Source organism: Chelonia mydas, chromosome 14 (assembly GCF_015237465.2).
Source record: "Chelonia mydas isolate rCheMyd1 chromosome 14, rCheMyd1.pri.v2, whole genome shotgun sequence".
Lineage (NCBI taxonomy): Eukaryota > Metazoa > Chordata > Testudines > Cheloniidae > Chelonia > Chelonia mydas.
In genome coordinates this window covers 31,812,011-31,833,339 of record NC_051254.2, presented here as the reverse complement: position 1 = coordinate 31,833,339, position 21,329 = coordinate 31,812,011, and the positions used below count along the sequence as shown (strand labels likewise).

Genomic DNA, 21,329 nt, shown 5'->3' with positions numbered 1-21,329 from the left:
GTGAGTGAGTGGAGGGAGCTTATTGGGGTGGGTGTGGAGCGCCTACCTGGGGCAGCTCCCATTTGGTGCGAGGGGTGCCGGTGGGGATGTGGGGGTGGTGTGGTGCAGGAGTCAAGGAGGGCAGGGGGCTGGTGGTATGGGGGGGGCAGGGGGGTTGGGGGTTGCAGGAGTCAGGGAGGGTAGGGGGCTGGGTGTGTGTGAGAGGGGTGCAGGAGTCAGGGAGGGCAGGGGGCTGGGAGTGTGTGAGAGGGGTACAGGAGTCAGGGAGGGCAGGGGGCTGGGAGTGTGTGCGGGGGGGTGCAGGAGTCAGGGTAAAGGTTGGGGTGCAGGGTCTGGCCTGGAGCTAGAGTGGTGAGGGAGGGGACTCAGGGTTGGGGCAGGAGGTTGGGGTGTGGAGCGCTTACCTGGGGCAGCTCCTGTTTGGTGTGAGGGGTGCAGGTGGGAATGTGGGGGGGGGAGCAGTGCAGGAGCTCCCATTTGGTGCTCAGAGTGGGGATGTGGGGGGGGGTGCAGGAGTCAGGGCAGGGGGCTGGGATGTGGGGGGGGGTGCAGGAGTCAGGGCAGGGGCTCGGGGTGGGCTGGCATCGTGGGTGTGCTCCCAGCCTCCTGCCCTGAGTGGCTCATGGCAGGGGGCTAAAGGGGGTATGTGTAGGAGGAGTGCAGGGGACCCCACCTTTGCTCTGCCCTGCCCAAATTCCACCCCCTTCCCCAAGGCCCTGCCCCCGTCTTCTTCACCTCCTCCCCCGAGAGCGCTGCTGCCCCGCTCCTCCCCCTCCCTCCAGGAGCACCAGCAAACAGCTGTTCAGCAGCACAGAAAGTGCTGGTAGGGGAAGGGGCAGGAATGCAGCACACTTTGGGGAAGAGGCGGGGGAGGGGGGAGCTTGGCTGCCGGTGGGTGCAGGCGAAGCCTGCCCTGCAGCAGGAGCCCTAGGAGCTGGCAGGACCAAGCTTCTGCCCCAGCAGGAGAGAGCGCTGGGCGGGGGGCGGAAAAGAGCTGGTGGGGCCTTGGACTGCAGCCCAAGCAAAGCGGGCCAGGCTGGGGCCCCTTTGGAGCCTGGGCCCGGCGCCATGGTAAACCTGGTACTGAAGAGGAGCACGGCCCCTAGTCGGTTCCTCCAGCACTTGTACCAGGAAGTTGTCCCCAACACTCTCCAAAAACTTCCTGGATTGTCTGTGCATTGCTGTATTGCTCTCGCAGCAAATGTCAGGGTGATTGAAGTCCCCCATTAGAATCAGGGCCTGTAATCTGGAAACTTCAGTTAGTTGTCCGAAGAAAGCCTCATCTACCTCATCCTTCTGATCCAGTGGTCTATAGCACACGCCCTCCACGACATCACCCTTGCTGCTCTAAACTTAACCCAAAGATTCTCAGCAGGCTTTTCTCCAGTTTCAAACTGGAGCTCTGAGCAATCATACCGCTCCCTTACATACAATGCAACTCCTCCACCTTTCCTCCCCTACCTGTCCTTCCTGAACAGTTTATACCCATCCATGACAGTGCTCCAGTCATGTGAACTGCCCCACCAAGTTTCTGTTATTCCAATCATATCATAGTTCCTTGATTGTGCCAGGACTTCCAATTCTTCCTGTTTGTTTCCCAGGCTTCTTGTGTTCGTGTACATGCACCTAAGATAACTAGCCAATTGTCCTACTTTCTCAGTATGAATCGGGAGGCTTCCCATCTTGTACCCTCCTCCTTGTGTTTCCTCCTGGTAACCAGAGGAACCTGGTGGCATACCACTGACAACTCCACGGCCCGAACTAGGGAAGCAGACCTTGCAGCTCAACCCTGTGCTAGCAGGCTGTGAACATGCTGTGGAGAAAAGAGACCACAGCTTACAAACTGCTTCCTGGATCAATCTCTTACCAGAGTGAATCCCGCCATAGTCAGTGTCACCGGAAAACATGTCCTCTCGCTCTCTGGGTTCTGGGCAGCTTCTGTAGGACCAAGAACCCATCACCCCCATATCCCGGTATGACATTCTATACCTTGGGGGAGCATCCTGTGACCCCCACATTCCTCATTTTTATATCATTGTGATTTTCCCTTACAAGGCATGCCTTGTAAGGTGTCAGGGGAAAGGCTATGATCTGCTGAAAATCATTTTTCTATCTTAATATGTATATCATTAATGCATATGAAGTTATGAGAATGTGCTGTATGGTTGTCAGTAAAACATGCTGTGGATTTGGGAGGCGCCCAGACAGTAGCTCCACAGAGACAATGACAAGGGAGGTAACCAACACCTGGGTGGGTGCTGTTGAACAGACTTCACCAGCCATTGTCCAGCAAGGGAGCTGCAATTCAATGACTCACCTGCATGAGGCCACATGAGGGGAATTGCTCAACCTTGCTTAGAGACTCAGCAGTGCCCCCAGACATGCCTGGACTTGTGCTCCCCAAGCGCATGGAACTGAGGGTATAAAACAGAACACAGTAGCCACATGATGCTTGGCCTTTCTCCTTCACCCACCTACGCTGCGAGCAACCAGGACACTGAGAAGACTGAAAATTCCAACGGAGGGGACTGGCCCAGATTTCAAGGGTGAAATCTGTGTACTATGGACTGCAATATCCAGTGGGGTGAGAAAAACTGCTTGATCTAGTTGTTGCCCATTCTAATAGAGTTGAGAGTTTAGACTGCCTGCTTATATTTTATTTTATTTTGGTAACTATGCTGACTTTTTGCCTATCACTTATAGTCATTTAAATTCTATCCTTATAGTCAATAAACTTCTTTTACTGTTTATCTTTACCGGTGAGTTTGTATGAAGTGTGTGTGGTAAACCTGCTCAGGTTTTACAAAGGCTGGTGTATGTGCACTTTCCATTGATGAAGTGGTGACCCAATTAATAAATTAATCTTGAGCAGTGCAGGGCGGTATATTCCTGGGGTACAGTGCTGGGATCTGGGTGGTGCCTCTCTGTGTGTTTCATGAGTGGCTCTGAGAGTATTCCTGCAATCTAGCTGGGGGTGGGGCTCCATATGCAGTTGTGCTGAGTGACAACAGCACCTGGAGAGGTTGGCTGCTGGTCACTAGCAAGGCACTGTGAGAGACAGCCCAGGCTGGAGAGAGTTCAGGGGGCACAGCGGTCCCATGGTCCCAAGCTGCACCCCGGGATCACGTCACACTGGGTTAATACTGGGAACTCTTGGGAAAAATCCAGTGTCTTCATAGACGTCCAGTCTGGATGGCTCCCCTCTGTCCGCCCATTGACAGGGGGCCTTCTATGCATCATGCCTCCTTAATGCTGAGAGGAGCTGCCTATTCCTAGCGAATGTGGTTCTCCAGAGAGGGAGGGTCTGGGGCAGGGGGGATGGTCTTTTTTAATCTTAATTTTTATTTAAAAAATACATAACTATCCCATCTTCCCGGGCCCTTTTAAATCACCGGACCCCTGGGCAATTGACCTCTACCCCCCGCCCCCCCCCATCGGTGGGTCAGGGGATGAAATACAATAGATAATAACAATAACAGACACACACACGCAGGCCAAACCCAGTGCAATCGATCTCGCTAGGACCCAGGAGGCGCCGGGCGGAGCCATCCCCGGGGTCACGCAGCCTGGCCGCAGGAAGGGAATTGCCGTCTCTGCAGTGACTCTGTTACGCTGCGACCCACCTTCCTTGCAAGACCCCAGGGCCTCGGCTGCTGCCGCCGCTGGGGACCCCAGAGCCCTGGCTGCAGGCGGGGGAGGTTTCCTATCGGGGGAGGAACATTCCTGCTGCTCCTCGAGAGACTCTCCCGGGACAGACCCCAGCCTGACCCGACGCCCCTACTGGGACCCAGAGCCCTGCTCCCAGGCAGTGCCCCACGTGGAGAGAAGGTGAGACCTGCCCCCCTCCCCAGGGAGCGCTGCCCCCGGAGCAGCCTGTCTGCAGGGGCAGGGGGATGACCCAGGCGGCTCCCAGCTGGGCTGGCCGCGATTCCCTGCATTGGGCAGAGGAAAGCTGGCTGCCAGCTCCCATGGTTTGCCCTGAGTGGGAGGGATTAGGGGTGGGACAGCAACATGTGGGGAGCCAGAAGGGGACTGAAGAGGGGCAGAGGGCTCTGAGAGCCAGAGGGCATTAAGGGGTGAACAGGGGTGTGTGAGGGGTAGGAAGGGGTGAACAGGGTTGCAGGGGGCAGGATGGGGGGGGGGTGGACAGGGATACAGGGGGGTTAGGGCCATGGGGATGTGGGGCTGCTGAAGGGAGGCTGAGGGAACACACAGGAAGCAGGGGGAGGATTCTGGGGCTCAGGGGAACAGAGCTGGAACAGAGGGAAACTCTGAGTGGGGGGGATAAAGGGAAGGAAAAGGCGGGATATGGGGAGAGGTGACTGGGGAAGCTGGAGGGAGAATATGAGAGCAAGCGGAGACCGGCTGGGGAAGGGAGAGCCAGAGGGTAGGAGAGGGGAGGGGGATGGTGAGAGATATAATGGCAGCTCCCCCAGCCCATGGGGTAGGAAAGGGGGATGGGGCTGCCCCGCCCAGCAGTCAGTGGGGAATCTTTTTCCCTAGTAATGGTTAAACAAGCAGGGCGCAGTGGACTTCCCCCTACAGACTCCGAATTTACAAGGCAAATATTACACTTTCGCCCCCACGCCCATGCGCGCGCACAGACTCCCTGCTCCTAATTTAGGGCATGTCTTCACTACCAGCCGGATAGACGGGGCAGTGATCAATTCAGCAGGGGGTGGATTTATCGCATCTAGTATGCGATAAATCGACCACCGATCACTCTCCTGTTGACTCCGGTACTCCACCTCAAGGAGAAGCACAAGGGAAATCACCACAGGGAAGACCCCACGGTAAGCAGATCTAAGTACCTTGACTTCAGCTACGTTATTCATGTAGCTGAAGTTGCCGATCTCCAACGGTAGTGTAGACAGGCCCTTAGTCTTGGGTTTTTTTAAGACAGTCTCATTATTTGGGGGGTCTGACTCCTGAATGATAAATGTTTGGGGCTGACAGGACTGAACAGGTTCCTGCTCTGATTTCTGTGTCAAACCAGAGTCACTGTTAGCAACAGCAGGCAAGGAATCCAACTGGTATTTGTTTTGGTTTGATTCAGGTTCAGTTCCATTCAGTAGGTTCGGTTTCATTTCTGGTTCAAGCCACCCAAAGAAACAAAAATAGAAGTTCAGTTACCGGTTTAAATCCTATTTCAATCTTAGTAGAGGTAAATCCAAGAAAGAGCTGCAACTTAAAATGGAAACTGTTTTGATTTTTGATTATTTATGTATTTAGTAACTAGCTTTACATGAGTTTTCCATGTGTTTTTATGTTGTCAAATATACATGATTATTTTTCCTAAACAATCTGTTTGAGAAATCTAAAAAATATATTTAAACATTTGCTTTGTCATATTGGACCTCTGCAGTGAAAGGATACATTTGAGGCTTGGAAATTTTATTTCGACGCTCACTTGTGTTGCTGGAACTGCCAGTTGCTAGTTGATTGAGCTTGGGCGTGACATTTTTCAGATGTTCCCAGTAGTTCGGTATGTTTTCTTTCTTATGGAGATGTGGCCCATCTGCGAATGAATCAGGAATTGGCCCAATCCTTTTTTGGGCTTTCCTTCGTCCAGATATCGCTTCCTTTTTAGAGATTTCACAAGAGTTCAGCATAAGTTCCAATTCATCTTTCAATTTCAGACGTGTCTGACATTGGTTCTGTGATATCATTATTTCTGACTCAAACATTTCCATCTTTATCCATGTTTTGGTGTAATGAAATTTTGCCTTGACTTTGTCCTCTGCTGACAGTGGGAGTTGATGTCTAGGATCAAGGTATACATATGAGAGAAATGTGTCTATCTGGGGTTGGGGGTGGGTATCAGACAGTGCCCGGAGGAGGCTGGGAGGGAGTCCTGCAGGTGGCTTCACTGAGGAAGGGAGCTTGGATCATGAACCCTGCCTCAAGTGTGGCAACTGGAGGGAGGAGCTGCCCCAGGGGCTGGGAGTGGTGGGAGGAGGCCTGTCTAAGAGGCGAAGGTTGGGGAGCCATTAACCTTTGCCCTTGGACTTGAAGAGTTATTATGAACTTCAGGGCCCAGGGAGCATCCCACCTCTTCTCTCCTCAGAGGGACTTCTCAGAGATGGCTCATCTACCTCTGACTCCACTATGAGTCCAGGTGGGCAAATGAAATCAACATTGGCCTGACTGTCCCTGGGGGCTGCAGGGGCAGCACAGGGAGGCTTGGTTATTAGCTGCCACCACCAGAGGGCTCTGGTAATTGCTAAGGCCAAAGAGGCCGGTGTCAGTCTCTCTCTTTGTACTAAGGATACTGGAACCCTAGAGCTGGCTGAGCTTCCTGGGGCACATGATGCTGCCTCCATTGTGATCTGGGAGTCCAGACTGAGCAGCTGCTGCTCCCCAGCGGGGTCTGTGCTGGGACAGACCATCATTAAAGCCCCTCTGTGTCCAGCCGAGGGGGGACTTTCTCCTGTGGCTGGAACTAGCCCTCTAGGGCAGCCCTGGGCTCTGCTGGCATCAACTCCTGAGCCAGAGAGTGCAGGTGATGAAAGAGACCTATAGGCAGGAAAGTGACTCTGCAGAGATGGCGCCTGCTCTGCCCCAGCTCTGCTCCAAGGTGTCTGCTGCCCCCGAAACACCCAGAGCTGCTGCCCCCGACACACCCAGGCGCACACTGTTAGCAGTGGCGGTAACTATTGGAGAGGAAGCACCAACAGGAATGGCAGGACAATAACCAGTTCTTCCATGCAGAAGGGAGAGTGGAGAGACTGGCAGGGGCAGCAGGAGCAATAAGTGGGGAGGGAGGTTCCAAGCTCCCTGCCTTGCCCAGCTCCATTCTCTGCAGCACCCTGGGGCAGGTTGACTTTCCTGAAGAGAAGGTGAGGAGCAGAGAGAGGAAAAGCCAGTTCCTGCCTCTGCCTAGTCCCTGTGCTGCTGGGGAATGTGTAGCCCTGGGGACAGTGTCGGGGGGATCCCCCAAATCAGCATCTTTGATTCTGCTCTTTTCTAGCATTTGGCTCAGAGACTCTGTTCCTGGGAGGGTTTAAAAGTGTCTCATGGGTTTAGTCCCAGGGGGCAGGGAGATCAGGTCTTCATTGTAATAAGGTAACTGAGGGTTTTCCCAGCATGGCGGAGTCTAGAGTGTCTGTCTGCAGGGAAAGAGCGTGGGGGGAATCGGGGTGTGAAAGGGACTAACACTAATTCAGAAACCTCCCCAATTTCCCTTCTCACCCTGACAGGCTGCAGAATAACAACCCCATTTTGCTCCAGATCATCCCATCTTCCTAGGGGCCAGGGAAGGGAAATGGCTGTGGTGGATCCAGCTCAGGTAGGGGATTCTGGGGGGAGCTGGTGGGGAGGATTGCTGTAGAGGGGGAGGGGCAGAAACAAACAGGGTGAGGCAGGGAAGGGACAGGGTGTGTTAAACCTGCTGGGACATGCTCAGCCTAGGACCTGATTTATTAACAGGCCCATTGGCGGGGTGAACATTCCCCCATTTCCGAAACAGGAAACAACCCCCTGGACGGGGCTGGGAAAACAGACCAGAGTGCTGGAGCCTGAACCCACTAGGCAGAGACTGCGGTGAAATACAAAGGGAAGGTGCTGGGATTCCTGTCCCTGTCCCCTGCCCAGAGCTCTGCTTCCCACATCAGCTTGTGCGTAGTAGGTGGGTGATAAATAAGAAGACCCTGCCCTCCTCCGTCTGCTGGGAGGGACAAGGAGCTCTCACCTTCTCTCTGTTCCCTGGAACCTCCTGGCCACTCTGAGCAGGGTGGGGGTGGGATTCTGCTCCTCTGGCCCTCCCAGAGCTGTCCTATTTTCGGGATTCTTACCCCATGAATAGTGGGATTGTGGCTGGGGCAGCAGGCACTGAGTGGGGAGCACCTGTTGTTTCAGATGCCAGTGACCTTCGAGGAGGTGGCTGTGTACTTCACGGAGGGGCAGGGGGCTCTGCTGGGCCCCAGTCAGAGAGCCCTCTACAGGGACGTCATGCAGGAGAATTATGAGAATGTGATCTCACTGGGTAAGGATTCCTGTCCCCTCAGCTATTGAAGCCATGGGGCCCTGTATTTTCTGCACCTGGTCAGGTTCTTCCCTGGTCAGTTACATTAGAGGGGAATGGGTCACGTAGTCCACAGCTCCAGGGTTAGAGAACCCTTCACCTCCAAACCCCCTCCAATGGGATAAGGGATTCATGGAGCTAATGGACATGCTAATTCATCTCCATCCCTCCAGCTGTCATGGGGGCAGAAGCAGAGTATTATCCTCTCTGCATTAATTCTCACTTCAAACAGGTTCTCTGTATCTTTCTTCATGGGACTAGCTCCATATGTGGGGAGGGCTCTGAGGTTTAAACAGAGGCCGGGGGTTAACATCAGAGCTGCATATGCCTCAGCAAGTCCCCCAGAGCACACAGATCCTGAAAACTCCTAGTGAGGGTGTGACAACTCTCCCTCCCCTCCAGACACCGCCTGATTCCAAGGGGGTTCAGTGACCATGTTCCCATCTGTTCAGATCCCACAACCCCCTAGCAAATCATGGGGTCAGGTTAAACTCAAGATGTGCCCTTTGTGATAAATACTCCAGCAATCCTCCATGCACTCTGCTCATGCCTGATTTCACCCCCTGAGTAGGACTCCCCATTCCCAAACCTGACCTGATCACCCAGCTGGAAGCAGGGGAAGAGCCATGGGTCCCGGATCTCCAAGCTTCTGAGGAAAGGAAGATCCCAAGAGACACCCACACAGGTGAGGAGTCCGTGATACTGACACAGAAACTGGCAAATGAAGGAAAAAACTGAAAATCTCCAAAATGTGCTGTGAGCCCCCTCAGTTCTGCCTCATCTCACCCAGGTCAGGTTGTGGTCAGGAGGTGTCATGTCATATCATGGCAGATATCGCTCATGGCTTCCCACCCACCCTGTTAGCTGTAAGAAGTTTTCTCCCTGACTTCACTTCCCTGTGAGTGTTTGGGTGGGATGTGGAGGCAGAATCCAGTTTCTCAGTCTCCCCAACAGTTACTGTATTGTGTTTTCCCTCTTTGCTGTTCCCCTTTCTGTCCTTTTGACCAGTCCAGGCAATGACTCCTGACTGGATTCTCTCTCTCCTCCAGCAGTGACAAGACAGTGAGTGAGAAGGAGGGGGGAATCCACAGCGGGAAAGGTCCTGAGCAAGTGGAAATGCAGTGGACCATTTTGAGATCTGACGGTAATTTTTCCCAGTGCTTGGAACAGAGAAAAGCCTGGAGTAATTGGCACAGGTCAGAGAGAAAGCTGGGAAACAGCCCAAGGAAGAAAGTGGATGAATCCATTGAATGTGGGAGAGGAGGCAATGGTCCCAAGGAAACCACAGCCCTGCAGACAAATCACAAAAAAAAGAGATCCTATAAATGCTTGGACTGTGGGAAAAGCTTCAGTCGGCTGTCTGGCTTTATAAAGCATGGGAGAATCCAACACAGGAGAGAGACCCTATGAATGCTTGAAGTGTAGGAAAACTTTTAGTCAGCACTCAGGCCTTGTTAGCCACGGGAGAATCCACACAGGAGAGCGACCCTATAAATGCCTTGAGTGTGGGAAAAGCTTCAGTCAGCTCTCAGGCCTGATTTGCCACAGGAGAATCCACACGGGAGAGAGGCCATATAAATGCTTTGATTGTGGGAAAAGCTTCAGTGCACCATCAGCCCTTATTGTACATCAGAGAATCCACACTGGAGAGAAACCTTATAAATGCTTGGACTGTGGGAAAAGTTTCAGTCAGAGCTCTGGTCTTACTAGCCATGGGAAAATCCACACAGGAGAGCAGCCATATAAATGCCTTGAGTGTGGGAAAAGTTTCAGTGCACCATCAGCCCTTATTATACATCAGAAAACACACATGGGAGAGGAATCTTTAAAATGCTTGGACTGTGGGAAAAGTTTCAGTCAGCGCTCAAGCCTTATTAAACATGGGAGAATCCATAAGGGAGAGAAACCCTTTAAATGTTTGGACTGTGGGAAAAGTTTCAGTGAGAGCTCAAGCCTTATCAAGCATGGGAGAATCCACACGGGAGAGAAACCTTATAAATGCTTGGACTGTGGGAAAAGTTTCAGTCAGAGCTCTGGCCTTATTAGCCATAGGAAAATCCACTCAGGAGAGGGACCATATAAATGCCTTGAGTGTGGAAAAGTTCAGTGCACCATCAGCCCTTATTATACATCAGAGAACCCACACGGGGGAGAAACCTTATAAATGCTTGGACTGTGGGAAAAGTTTTAGTCGGACCTCAGGCCTTATTAGCCATGAAAGAATCCACACGGGAGAGAAACCCTTTAAATGCTTGGACTGTGGGAACAGTTTCAGTCAGCACTCAAGCCTTATTAAGCATGGAGAATCCACACGGGAGAGAAACCCTTTAAATGCTTGACTGTGGGAACAGTTTCAGTCAGCGTTCAAGCCTTATTAAGCATGGGAGAATCCACACCGGAGAGAAACCCTTTAAATGCTTGGACTGTGGGAAAGTTTCAGTCAGCGCTCAAGCCTTATTAAGCATGGGAGAATCCACACAAGAGAGAAACCCCATAAATGCTTGGATGAAGGGAAAAGCTTCAGTCCCAGCTCATAATTTCATAAACATCTGAGAATCCACATGGGCCAGAATCTATAAATGCTTTAACTGTGGAAAAAGTTTCAATTGAAGATCAAACCTTGCTTGACATCAGACAGTCCACACAAGAGAGAGAACCCTTGGTTTGTGGGAAAAGCTTCAGTAACTCCAGGGAAAGATTCAGTCTGAGCTCACGCATTATTCCCCATCAGATAGTTCACAAAAGAAAGAGCTTGAATATGGGGGAAGCTTCATTTGGTGCTTACAGGGCATCAAGCATCAGCAAATCCACAGAGGGAGGAGCCTCTCAGATGTCCTTAGCATGGAAAATGCTTCAGCTGGAGCTAACACCATATTGGACATCAGAGACTCCTCCACACTGGAGAGAAATTCTCTCAGTGTCCTGACTAGGGCTGGCCTCAGTAAAAACTCCATTTCCTAATTCCCACACACAGCAGGTGGCATTGGCTCCCAGGTTTCCAACTGCCTGCCTCTAGGGGCAGGTTCCAGCAGCAGCTGATTAGTGACCCTCTGGCTTTGCCTGGTCTAAGCAAACCCCAGGCAGAGGAGGAGAAGTCCCAGTCAGCCCCTCCACCCTGCTGCAGCCCTGGCTGCTGAACTGATGGGCCTTCCTGCCTCCTGGGAACCTGCTGGGGGAAGGGAGAGAGAAACTGCCTGTGACACTACACCTCATATTCGTCATAGTAACATTACTATGATATTATTATGGCATAATTATGATGCATTTTGTACAAGATGGGTCATGTAAGGTGTCATTGGAAAAGTTCTGATTTGCTGAATATGAGGATCCTATTTGTATGCATGTATCATTTTGGTATCTGAAGTTATGAATCGTGACTATGGCCTTGTCTACACTGGCACTTTACAGCGCTGAAATTTTCTCACTCAGGGGTATGAAAAAGCTCCCCCTTGAGCGATGCAAGTTTCAGCGCTCTTGTTAGCTATGCCCCTTGTGGGGTTGGGTTTTTTTTTAGAGTGCTGGGAGAGCCGCGGCAGTGCTTTGAAGTTGCTAGTGTAGACAAAGCCTATGTATCTTTATTTCAAATGTAGTTACACTTGGGTGACACGCACTAGGCAAGATGCTTCCATTCTAGACAGCACGTTGGGAAGGGCCTATATTAGGTAATGGGCCATCAGGGGAAACAATAGGCCTTAGGAGAATCTTATCCCCCACCTGGTGAGCCTTCCTCAGAACGCTCCAGACAGCCTATAAGTAATGGGTGCTATGACTCAGCAAGGTATGCAAGGGTATATGACCAGACCACATGACGCTGATCTCTGTTTTGGGTACCTGTGTTTTTCCACAAACTGGTCTGGGAACCAAGTTTGAAAGAAAGGGTTTCTGCCATATGGAAAAGCTATGTAAGGCAGGGAGTGACCTCATTGGTGGTTGTTCAGCAGTGGGAGAGTGAAGACCTGAAAGAAACTCCGAAAGAAACTGACTTGGAACAGGGGTAGGGAGCTCAAGCTGCAAAGCAAGTGCAGCTTTTGCCTTCAGCATCTCTAAGTCTGATTGTATCACCAGTCGGGATGAAAAATTGTTAGTTCATATCCAAACTTTCTAGTCTTTTAGGCTTAGTTTGAGGTTTTGTTTATTTACTAGGTAATCTGCTTTGATCTGTTTGATATAATTTATAATCAACTTCGATTTTTGTATAGTTAATAATCTTGTTTTATGTTTTCATCTGAACCAGTGTGCTTTTGAGTGAAGCGTCTGGGGAAAATCTGCAGCCAGAACCTGGGAAAGGAAGCTTAGGGAACAGATGGACACACGCACAGAATTTTTCTGATTATCATCTCACTGACCCTCCCCCCAGTCACTAGGTCAGTCTGTGCAGAGTTAGGTGATAATGGTGATGTCACAGTCCCTGATGTGGTCTTTCAAGGGGATCTCTACTACCCCCGATTGGCTTGTTTCGGTTGGCCCCTAGGATCTAATTAGGCCTAGCAGTCTGCATCTGTTCTTTTGGGCTGTGTCTCTAGAGACAGCCCAATAGCAAGAGGACTCCATTGTCCCAGCCCTTTCTGCCCATGCCCGCCCACTGTCTCTGTGCTCTCTCCTTTTATAGCAGGTCTTGTCTCCCTTACTGGTTGCAGCTGTGGGAGCCTGCCTCTGTTATTGGTAGTAGAGGCAGCTGTGTTGGGGTGTGATCAGGCTGCTTGCTTGCAGGCAGGAGGGGCTCCCCTCTGCCTAAAAACCTCAGTATGGGGTTTGTAGATTCCCCTTTAGAAGTAGACAGGAGTGAAAGTGTATCATTTTTCAGGCCTGCTCTAAAATGCTCAGGCTGTCTCTGAATACACAGCTGCTTTCTGTGCTCACCTACTGGACACATCTCCCATCTCCCTCCAGTTCTGCTTGCATTCCCTATGCCGGCTTCTCCACTAGGGATTCCCTGGTTCTAATCACAAATTTAATGAATGCATTATTTTTTTAACAAGTGTCATCAGCATGGAAGCATATCCTCTGGAACGGTGGCCAAAGCATGAAGGGGCATACGAATGTTTAGCATATCTGGCATGTAAATACGTTGCAGTGCTAGCTACAGAAATGCCATGCAAATGCCTGTTCTCATTTTCTGGTGATGTAAATAAGAATGTGGAGGAAGGGATGAGGAAACAGACACAAATCTTTCTCCCTCACCCACAATCTCTGTCAGTCTCCTTATCTGGTGGGGAATTAAAGTAAAACCAGACCATTGAGGCTGTGAGCAGGAAATCTCCCTCCCCCAGCAACTTCCCCCAGGGCAATGACCCAATGCCTCCTGCACCAGCATACAGAGGCTGAATGTCCATCTGATAGTGGCTCGGGGGCCAGGTTGGAATGTGCTGGGATCTCAGCCTGGGCCCTAGTGGGGCAGGTGACCCCATCTCACACAACCATACGTAGCAAGGCCCGCACTGATTTTCTCCCTTTTTGTCAGCCCCAGCAGAGACACCAGGGACTCATTGGCCCACGGAGACCAAGCTCCTGTCCCCTGGGTGAGGGGTGGGGCCCAATAGCCAAGGGCAGTGGGAGTGAGGGGATCTTGCACTAGGGGTCCTGCACTGCACAGGGTGTGGGATAAACAGAGAGCTGTAGGGGTCCCTGGTTCAGGGCTGGGTTTGCTGGCCAAGAGGGCAGCTGTCACATTTGTTCTTAGCCTAGTGGCTACTGCTTCGGTTTCCTGCACAGTCTCCCCAGCTCTTGTGGACTCCTGGCTCTTTGCAGATGGCAGCGGATGTGCAGGGAGCTGGCCCTAGGGCTCCTACTCTATACAGGGGATGGGCTAACCAGAGAACTCCAGGCCCCTAGGCTCTCAGGCCACTTGTCCAGTCTGGCTTCAGGAGGAGATCTGGGGACAGACAGAGGGGGCCTGGGTGACTGTGGGGAGCAGCCACCTGGACCAGAAAGGGAACTCCAGCTGTGGTGAGAATGGAGCACTTGCCAGGGATGTGGTTAGTTACAAGGGCTGCCATACAGCTGGTACAATGTTGCAGCTATTTAATGCATTGCACTGTGGAATTCATACGTTTTTGCAGCTGGATGGTGTGAACTGAAATTATTTTCTTTAAGAGGAAGGCCAGCACTGCTCCTGTTTTGCTGGATAATGCATGGCTGGAGATTTCTAGCCATCAGTCACACTCCTTCATTCTGCGGCTCTTTCAGGGCTAGGCACTGCATCCAAGAGTCTATTGCAGCAAAGTGGCTTTGAGATCAGATGAACAGTGAATCTGGGGAGTGGCCTTCTGGAACCAGAACAGGAGCTGCAACTGCAATGGGAAAGGCGTGCCGAGCAGAGATGCTGCTGGGGAAGCAGCTGGTTACTTCATGAGCAATCGGATACAATATTGTTACAGATCCTGACTCATACTGTGATGAGACACATTGTCATGAGTATGTAAGGCTAACTGGTTACACGGTTGTAAATTTCCTTCTAACCAGTCAGTCTTCCTGCTTCTTGGCAGTCAGAGGCTGTCCACTCTGGTGGATGAGCTCAGGCAGAGGATCTCACTGCTGCTGGGTTTTTTTTTAGCTGGTGAACGTATTGCCTGAGAATTGTAGTCGTCAGTCAGAAACATGTGACATGTAGTTACTCTTGGCCAACAGAAGTGGCCTCCAGGAGCTTTGAGGAGGAGGCTGGAGAGATGAATCCCTCAGTCCACTTGACTTGCAGCTGACTGTGCCAATGAGACAGTTCCCAGACTGCTTAGTGGAACAGTGGGATGGGGGAGTGGGGATGCTCTCCAATGACAAGGACAAAACACGTGGGCTGTGGTACAGTGAAACAAGCCAGAAGCCGTGAGTAAAAATCATCTCACTTCTAATGAGTGCTGTTTGTGTTTGCATGCACTTCCCAGCTCTTATGGCTGACCAAGACTTCTTATCTCCAGCCCTAGAACGCAATCTAGTATTGGCCACCTTTGCAGTCCAGTGTGCTAATAAGTTAACAGAGAAGTTGCACAAGGTCAAAATGGGGACTAGAACTAGGGTCTAGTCATGGAGGAAGGGGCAGGCAAGGGTGGGGCCTCGTGGGGAAGGGGCGTTGCAAGAGTGGGAGCTTGAGGGGAAGGGATGGCACAGGGGTGGCAGGAAAAGGGCAGTGCAGGGGGAGGGGTGATGGTTCAGGTGCCGGTGTCGGGCCCCCCGCCTCCCCCCCCCCCCACTCCTTACTGTTTAAGGAGCTTCCCTCACGCCTCCACCACAGAGGAGCCAGCAATAGAAACCGAGAATCCTGATCAAAAATGTTCTACTGATGACTAGCAAATACTTGTGTAACCCACTGGCAAAGCATGTGTCCTGTCCCTGCTGGTGGCTGATCCACACGCAGCACAGCAACTACTGTATTCCCAGAGCTGACGTGGTGGGGTGCGCGTTGGGGATCTGAAGAGACGATTCAAATCCTGTAGCCGATCCAGGGGGAGGGGAACTTTGTAGTTCAGTGTGGTTTGTATTTGTTTCTATTTTGCTTTTTTAAAAAAAACTTTGTTGTTGTTTTTAATGGTTTATTTTAGGGCTGTCGATTAATCACAGTTAACTCATGCAATTAACTAAAAAATAATTGTGATTAAAAAAGTTAATCATGATTAATCACACTGTGAAACAATAGAATATCAATTGAAATTTCTTAAATATTTTGGATGGTTTTTCTACATTTTGAAATATTGATTTCAATTACAACACAGAATACAAAGTATACTGTGCTCAGTTTATATTACTATTTTTGATTACAAATATTTGCACTGTAAAATGATAAAATAAATAGTATTTTTCAGTTCCCTCATTACAAGTACTGTAGTGCAATCTGTTTATCATGAGTAAAAAGAACAGGAATACTTGTGGCACCGTAGAGACTAACAAATTTATCATGAGTGTTGTACTTACAAATGTAGATTTTTTTTTTGTTACATAACTGCACTCTAAACCAAAACAATATAAAACTTTAGAGCCTACAAGTCGACTCAGTCCTACTTCGTGTTCAGCCAACTGTTAAGACAGACAAGTTTGTCTACATTTACAGCAGCTAGTCCAAGCCACCCCCTTGCTGCTGCAGCCTCTCGCTCTCGCAGGCAGCCTCCGGCCATGCTGCCTCCCTGGAATGCTGCCCGGTGCAGTGCAGCAGCTGCCCGGGAGAGTCCAGCCACTGCGCTGTACTGGGCAGCGTCCAAGGCGGGCAGCGGGGCCGGAACCGGAAGAGGAAAGGCTCTGGCCCCGCCTCTTCCATTCCGGCTCTGCCTGCTGGCCCCTTGCCCCCCCCGTGCGTTGTGGGGAGGGACGTGTGACCACTCATGCCCCACCCACGCGTCGCCACGGCGTGGCCCCATCCCCAGCCTAGAGAGACGGGAGCAGCTGGCAGCATTTCCCCAATCCAGGAAGCAGTGAGCAGCTCCAGTGGGAGAGCCCAGCCCTGTCCAAAGGAAAGGTAGTATACTGGAGAAGAGCGATGGGGCAAACCCCCAGTACCGGGGTAAAGCAGAGGGATGTGTCAGCCCTCAGGGTAGAGAGCTTTGTTCAGGTGCTGCTCAGGGAGAGTGTTTCTGTTCATCAGCATAGGCGTGAACTCAGCGCTAAGGTTGGTGTCAGGAGTGTTTATGTAGGGTGACTAGATAGCAACTATGAAAAAATGGGACAGGGGGTGGGGGATAATAGGCGCCTATATAAGAAAAAGTCCCAAAAAAGGGACTCTCCCTTTAAAAACAGGACATCTGGTCACCCTATGTTTATGTGACTTCAACTTGGGATCTCCCCAGGAGTTTCAGAACCTTTGTGGAAGTTGGGGGTGGCACCAGGTCCTGCTGCCTGTGTCCCCGCCCCCTCCGTGGCCCCACCCCACTCCTCTTCCTGCCAAGGCCCCACCCCTTAGACAGGCTGAGAACCGTGGCTGCTGTGGAGACCCCCTGACCCTCCACCTGTTCTGGGTGGATTTCTGGGGGGCCTGAGAGCAGCCCCCGGCCCATGTTCCCGCTTGCTGGAGTGTGCCACCCAGGGCAGGTGGAGGGACCGTGGCTCCCCATTGCAGCCCAGGCTCCCTGGGTGGCAGCCCAGCTATGGCTTCTGGCTTGGCTGGGGGCAGGGCCTTGGGTGTGGAGGAGGAGGGGTGCAGCCACTGAAAGGGGCCGGCACTGGGAAGAGGCTGGCGCCATGGGCAGGGGCTGCGCTTCACAGAGGGAAGCTGAACAGCTGCCCTGCCATGAAGCACAGCCCCTGCCTACGATGCTGCATGCCTGCCCAAGGCTTGCCGTTTGGGAGGGTGGGAGGGGAACTTGGCCTCCCGCCCCCAAACTATGCCCATGTTAAAAAGTGGTCGGGCCTGACCATCCCACTTTTAAAAGTGGAGGGGGGGCGTGGCCCCCAGGTTCACCCAGTGCCCCTGGATCTCCTTACTGTTTAATGTGTTATTTTTAGGGCTTGTATGTGTCATGGTCGCTGTCGGTTTGGTTGGTAACTTTAGCTGCAATCTCATGAAGATGTTTTCACTGGAATTTTCTCATAATTTTAAGACAATCTCCACCTGAAATCTCACCCGCTCTGTGTGGTCCTAGGGGTTCCCCTCTTTTTGTCTTCAGTGCAGATGGCAGAGTGTCTGCAGGGGGGACAGATAAGAGACGAGATTTCAGGCTTTCATATTTATAACAGCATCACCACTCTGAACTCATAGAACTGCGTTTTAATGATGACACAGAAACAGACCGAGACACACTCAGGTATTTAATATAAAAAGGTCTAAAACCTTCTATTTCCTTTCTCATTCAGGCACCTCCCAGCAATGGAACCAATATCCATGAGCATCACAACCATCCTAGGACAAACAATCTGTGAGAGAGATTTACTTTTCCCTCATCATCTCCCCCCCCACCGCCCCAACACACACACACACCATTCAGACCCCGGTTGGTTTGTCTCATTGACTTACTGCTTTTTGTCATAACCTAGACCCAGAACCTGCAAAGACTTTGGCATAAAAGTAACTTTAACCTCTTTGGTCCCTTTGACACTAACGGGATGTTAAGTGTTCGTGAAATCCTGGCTGTACTTGTGAGCCGTTGGGTCTGTTTACTCAGCGTCTCTACAGAGAGCAGCACTACGGGGCCCTCATCCTCCATTCGCAGAAATAGGAATAATAATAAAATAATTTTATCAATGTGAAAATTGAGGCGGGGGAAAGCTAGATCAGTGGGCCAGATTCTGCCCTGTACCGGCTAAAGGAGAGAGGGGAGGCAATTTGTGACTCCGCTGTTCCGTGGCTGCAGGGGCCGGTGCAGACCTTGGCTCAGGCTAAGGAAGTTCTGAAGCCAGCCAGAGTTACATCCCTATGACAATGGCCCCCATTCTTCTCAGCCAGCGTGCAGAGTACCAGAGGCCCAGCTTTACACTGCCCATGTCCCTCTATGCCTCATCCACCCCACCCTCACCACCCCCACTTCATTCCCAGCCCTCTCAGGAACATGCCTTGTGCCTGCAGCTGCTGTGGGGGAGGGAACTCTCAGCGTGGGAGAGGGGCTTTCTCCTTTCCTACAGCCCATTTGGCACAGACAAGCTGCCATACGGGACCAGAGCACAGTGACGGGCTTGGTCCAGATTTAACAAGTTGCCTTTAGTTTAGGGTCTAGATATTGGGTGCTGACCTTCAGGCACCTGGGGCCTGGTTCTCAGGGGGCTGGGCACCTGCAGCTCCCACTGACTCCACCTGCAGCTGTGGATGCTAAACAGCCCTGGAGCACCTGCCCTGCAGTTCTCTAGTTGGGAAAGAGAAATGCAGGTGCCCCAAACTAGGCCATTTTTCTGAATTAGAGCCTTAATGTTTTTATCGCTGGTAAGTCATGAATTCACGTGAGACATCCTGATGCTTGGCCCCCTGCTACATCAGCTCCATTTGTCTGCTTTGCACTAGTTACAGTGTGGTGTCTTCTGGCAGCTGCCACTCATGGTTTCCCACCCATCCGACTGACAGCTGCCAGGATCTCCATTCCCAACTTTACTTCCCTCTGGGTGTTTGGAAGAGATGTGGAAGCGGAATCTAATTTCTCAGCTTCCCCAACAGGTATTATGTTGTTTCCCTTCTTTGCAATTTCCCTTTTCTTTCCTTTAACCCTAGCACAGGCCATAGGTGCCAACTTCCCCTCTGCCCGGTGGGTGCTTGACCCCCCGACTGCCCCTGGTCTCGCCCTGATTCCACCCCCTTCCCCCAAGTCCTCGCCCCTGCCCTGACTCTTCTCCACCTCCTCCCCTGAGCGCATTGCGTCCCCGCTCCTCCCCCTCCCTCCCGGAAAGTCCTAAGTGCTGCCAAAGAGTTGTTAGGGGGCAGAGGGGCAGGAAGCGCTGGGAAGGAGGGGGAGGGGTGGGGACATGGCGCGCTGGGGGGGAAGAAGGAGGTGAGGGCGGGGAGCTTGGCTGCTAGTGGGTGCAGAGCACCCACAAATTTTTCCCCGTGGGTGCTCCAGCCCCAGCGCACCCACAGAGTTGGTGCCTATGGCACAGGCAATGACTGATTGTGACGAAGCGGGACTGTTCTTAATGTTTTCTCTGAATATTGTGGGGGTGCCTCAGTTTCCCCTATGCAGTTCTTAAGTATCTAGGTGGTGGGATAAGGGTGTATGATCATTGCAGAGCCCTAGAGGGCAGGTGTGTGCAGGGGTCTGGACTCAGAGAATGGCCAACACCCTGTTTCCTGGCAACTGATGACCTGGCCCTTCCCCCCTGCAAGGTGAGAGCTAAAGGGTTGAAGACAAAGGAATCAGGTGACCTCCTGGCCTGGGAAAGGGACAAAGCCCAGAGGAGGAGGGGCTGGAGAAAATTTCAGTTTGGGGCTGGCTGGGGACATGGAGTGAAGTGCAGATATGGTTGTCTGGCTCACTGCTCCCCAAAATGGACCCGGCTGAGGGGTCCTGTTCTCTGTACCTACAAGCTCTGTTTTAGACCATGTTCCTGTCATCTAATAAACCTCTGTTTTACTGGCTGGCTGAGAGTCATGTCTGACTGCGGAGTTGGGGTGCAGGACCCTCTGGCTTCCCCAGGATGCCACCTGGGCAGACTCGCTGTGGGAAGCGCACGGAGGGGCCGAGGATGCTGAATGCTCCAAGGTCAGACCCAGGAAGGTGGAAGCTGGTGTGAGCTGTTTGTCCTGAAGACAGTCTGCTCACAGAGAGGAGACCTCACCAGAGTCCTGACTGGCTTCGTAGGGAGCAGTTCCAGAGCACCGCCCAGGGACTCTGTGACACTGATGTCTGAATTCTCTCTGTGTCCCAGCAGTTGTGCACTGGGAAAAGTCTGGGGAAACCAGCACAGCTTAAAGATACAGCTGGGAAAGCACTCAGTGAAGAAAGTGGGTAAATTAATTCATTGTAGGAGAGGATCCTTGAAACACAAGAAAACCACAGGCCAGCAGAGAAACCGCATAGAAGAGGGGAAAAAACATGTGTCAAATGTGGGAAAAGGTTCAGTTGGAGCTCACACCTGATTAGACATTAGAGAACACACATTGGGGAGAGACCCTATAAATGCTGTGACTCTGGGAAAAGATTCATGCAGAGCTTAGAGCTTATTACACAACAGAAAACACACACGGGAAAGTGACCCTACAAATGCCTAGACTGTGGGAAATGTTTCATTCAAAGGTCAGAGATTTCTACACATCAGCAACTACACATAGGAAACATTATATAAATGCACAGAGTGTGGGAAAAGTCTGAGTCACAGTACAAACCTTATTAAGCACCGGAGAATATCAGAGAGAGAGACCCTGTAAATGCCTCCTCTGCAGGAAATGCTTCATCCAGAGCTCAGATCTTCTTTCACATGAAAGAAACCACACAAGAGATCAACCTCAATACCACATAAATTTGTCAAGTGTGAAAAAATTTCAGTCACAACTCAAACCATATCAGACATCAGAGAATCCACACACAGGGGAAGCCCTTTAAATGCCCTGACTGTGTGGTATGAGGCTTGGTGTCAAGTTATTGCTGGCTTAATTCCATTGTAACAATATTCTTTATTCCCTTTAGCTGTACAGGGTCTTTTATAGGGAAAATCCTCTTTTGATAGATTTGTAGATGGTATTAAAGATGGTATTAATTGTCCCTTTGGTGAAAAAGAAAACATGTTACTTGGGATGGGCTGAAGCGGTTCATGTCAGTGGAATTTCATTCTGCTTCCTTTCAGACAAAATAATTACACAAAAAAGGGGAGAGAAAAGAATAATAAAGATAGAAAACACAACTTCTGTCTGGAGGGCCTGGTCTACATTACAAAGTTAGGTAAACTCAAGTCGCCTTACGTTGACTCATCT

The 21,329-nt window shown here is 51.3% G+C and overlaps 3 protein-coding genes and 1 pseudogene across 8 annotated transcripts in view; 2 read left to right on the top strand and 2 right to left on the bottom strand.

The window, feature by feature from the left end:
- Positions 1 to 21,329, bottom strand: part of LOC114020077 (zinc finger protein 239) — a 479,276-nt gene that overhangs the window by 83,242 nt on the left and 374,705 nt on the right. The gene's annotated exons all lie outside the window — the stretch shown is intronic.
- The window catches only part of LOC102945825 (zinc finger protein 436), a 1,196,575-nt gene that overhangs the window by 1,010,161 nt on the left and 165,085 nt on the right, over positions 1 to 21,329 (bottom strand). The window lies entirely within an intron of this gene.
- LOC102931239 (zinc finger protein 251) lies at positions 2,394 to 10,682 on the top strand. The gene is made up of 5 exons (XM_043528919.1): positions 2,394 to 2,584; positions 7,200 to 7,288; positions 7,858 to 7,984; positions 8,595 to 8,708; positions 9,073 to 10,682. Exons 1-5 carry the CDS (start codon positions 2,563 to 2,565, stop codon positions 9,087 to 9,089), a joined length of 369 nt encoding a protein of 122 aa, XP_043384854.1. The 5' UTR covers positions 2,394 to 2,562; the 3' UTR covers positions 9,090 to 10,682.
- Positions 9,399 to 10,682, top strand: LOC119563576 (annotated as a pseudogene).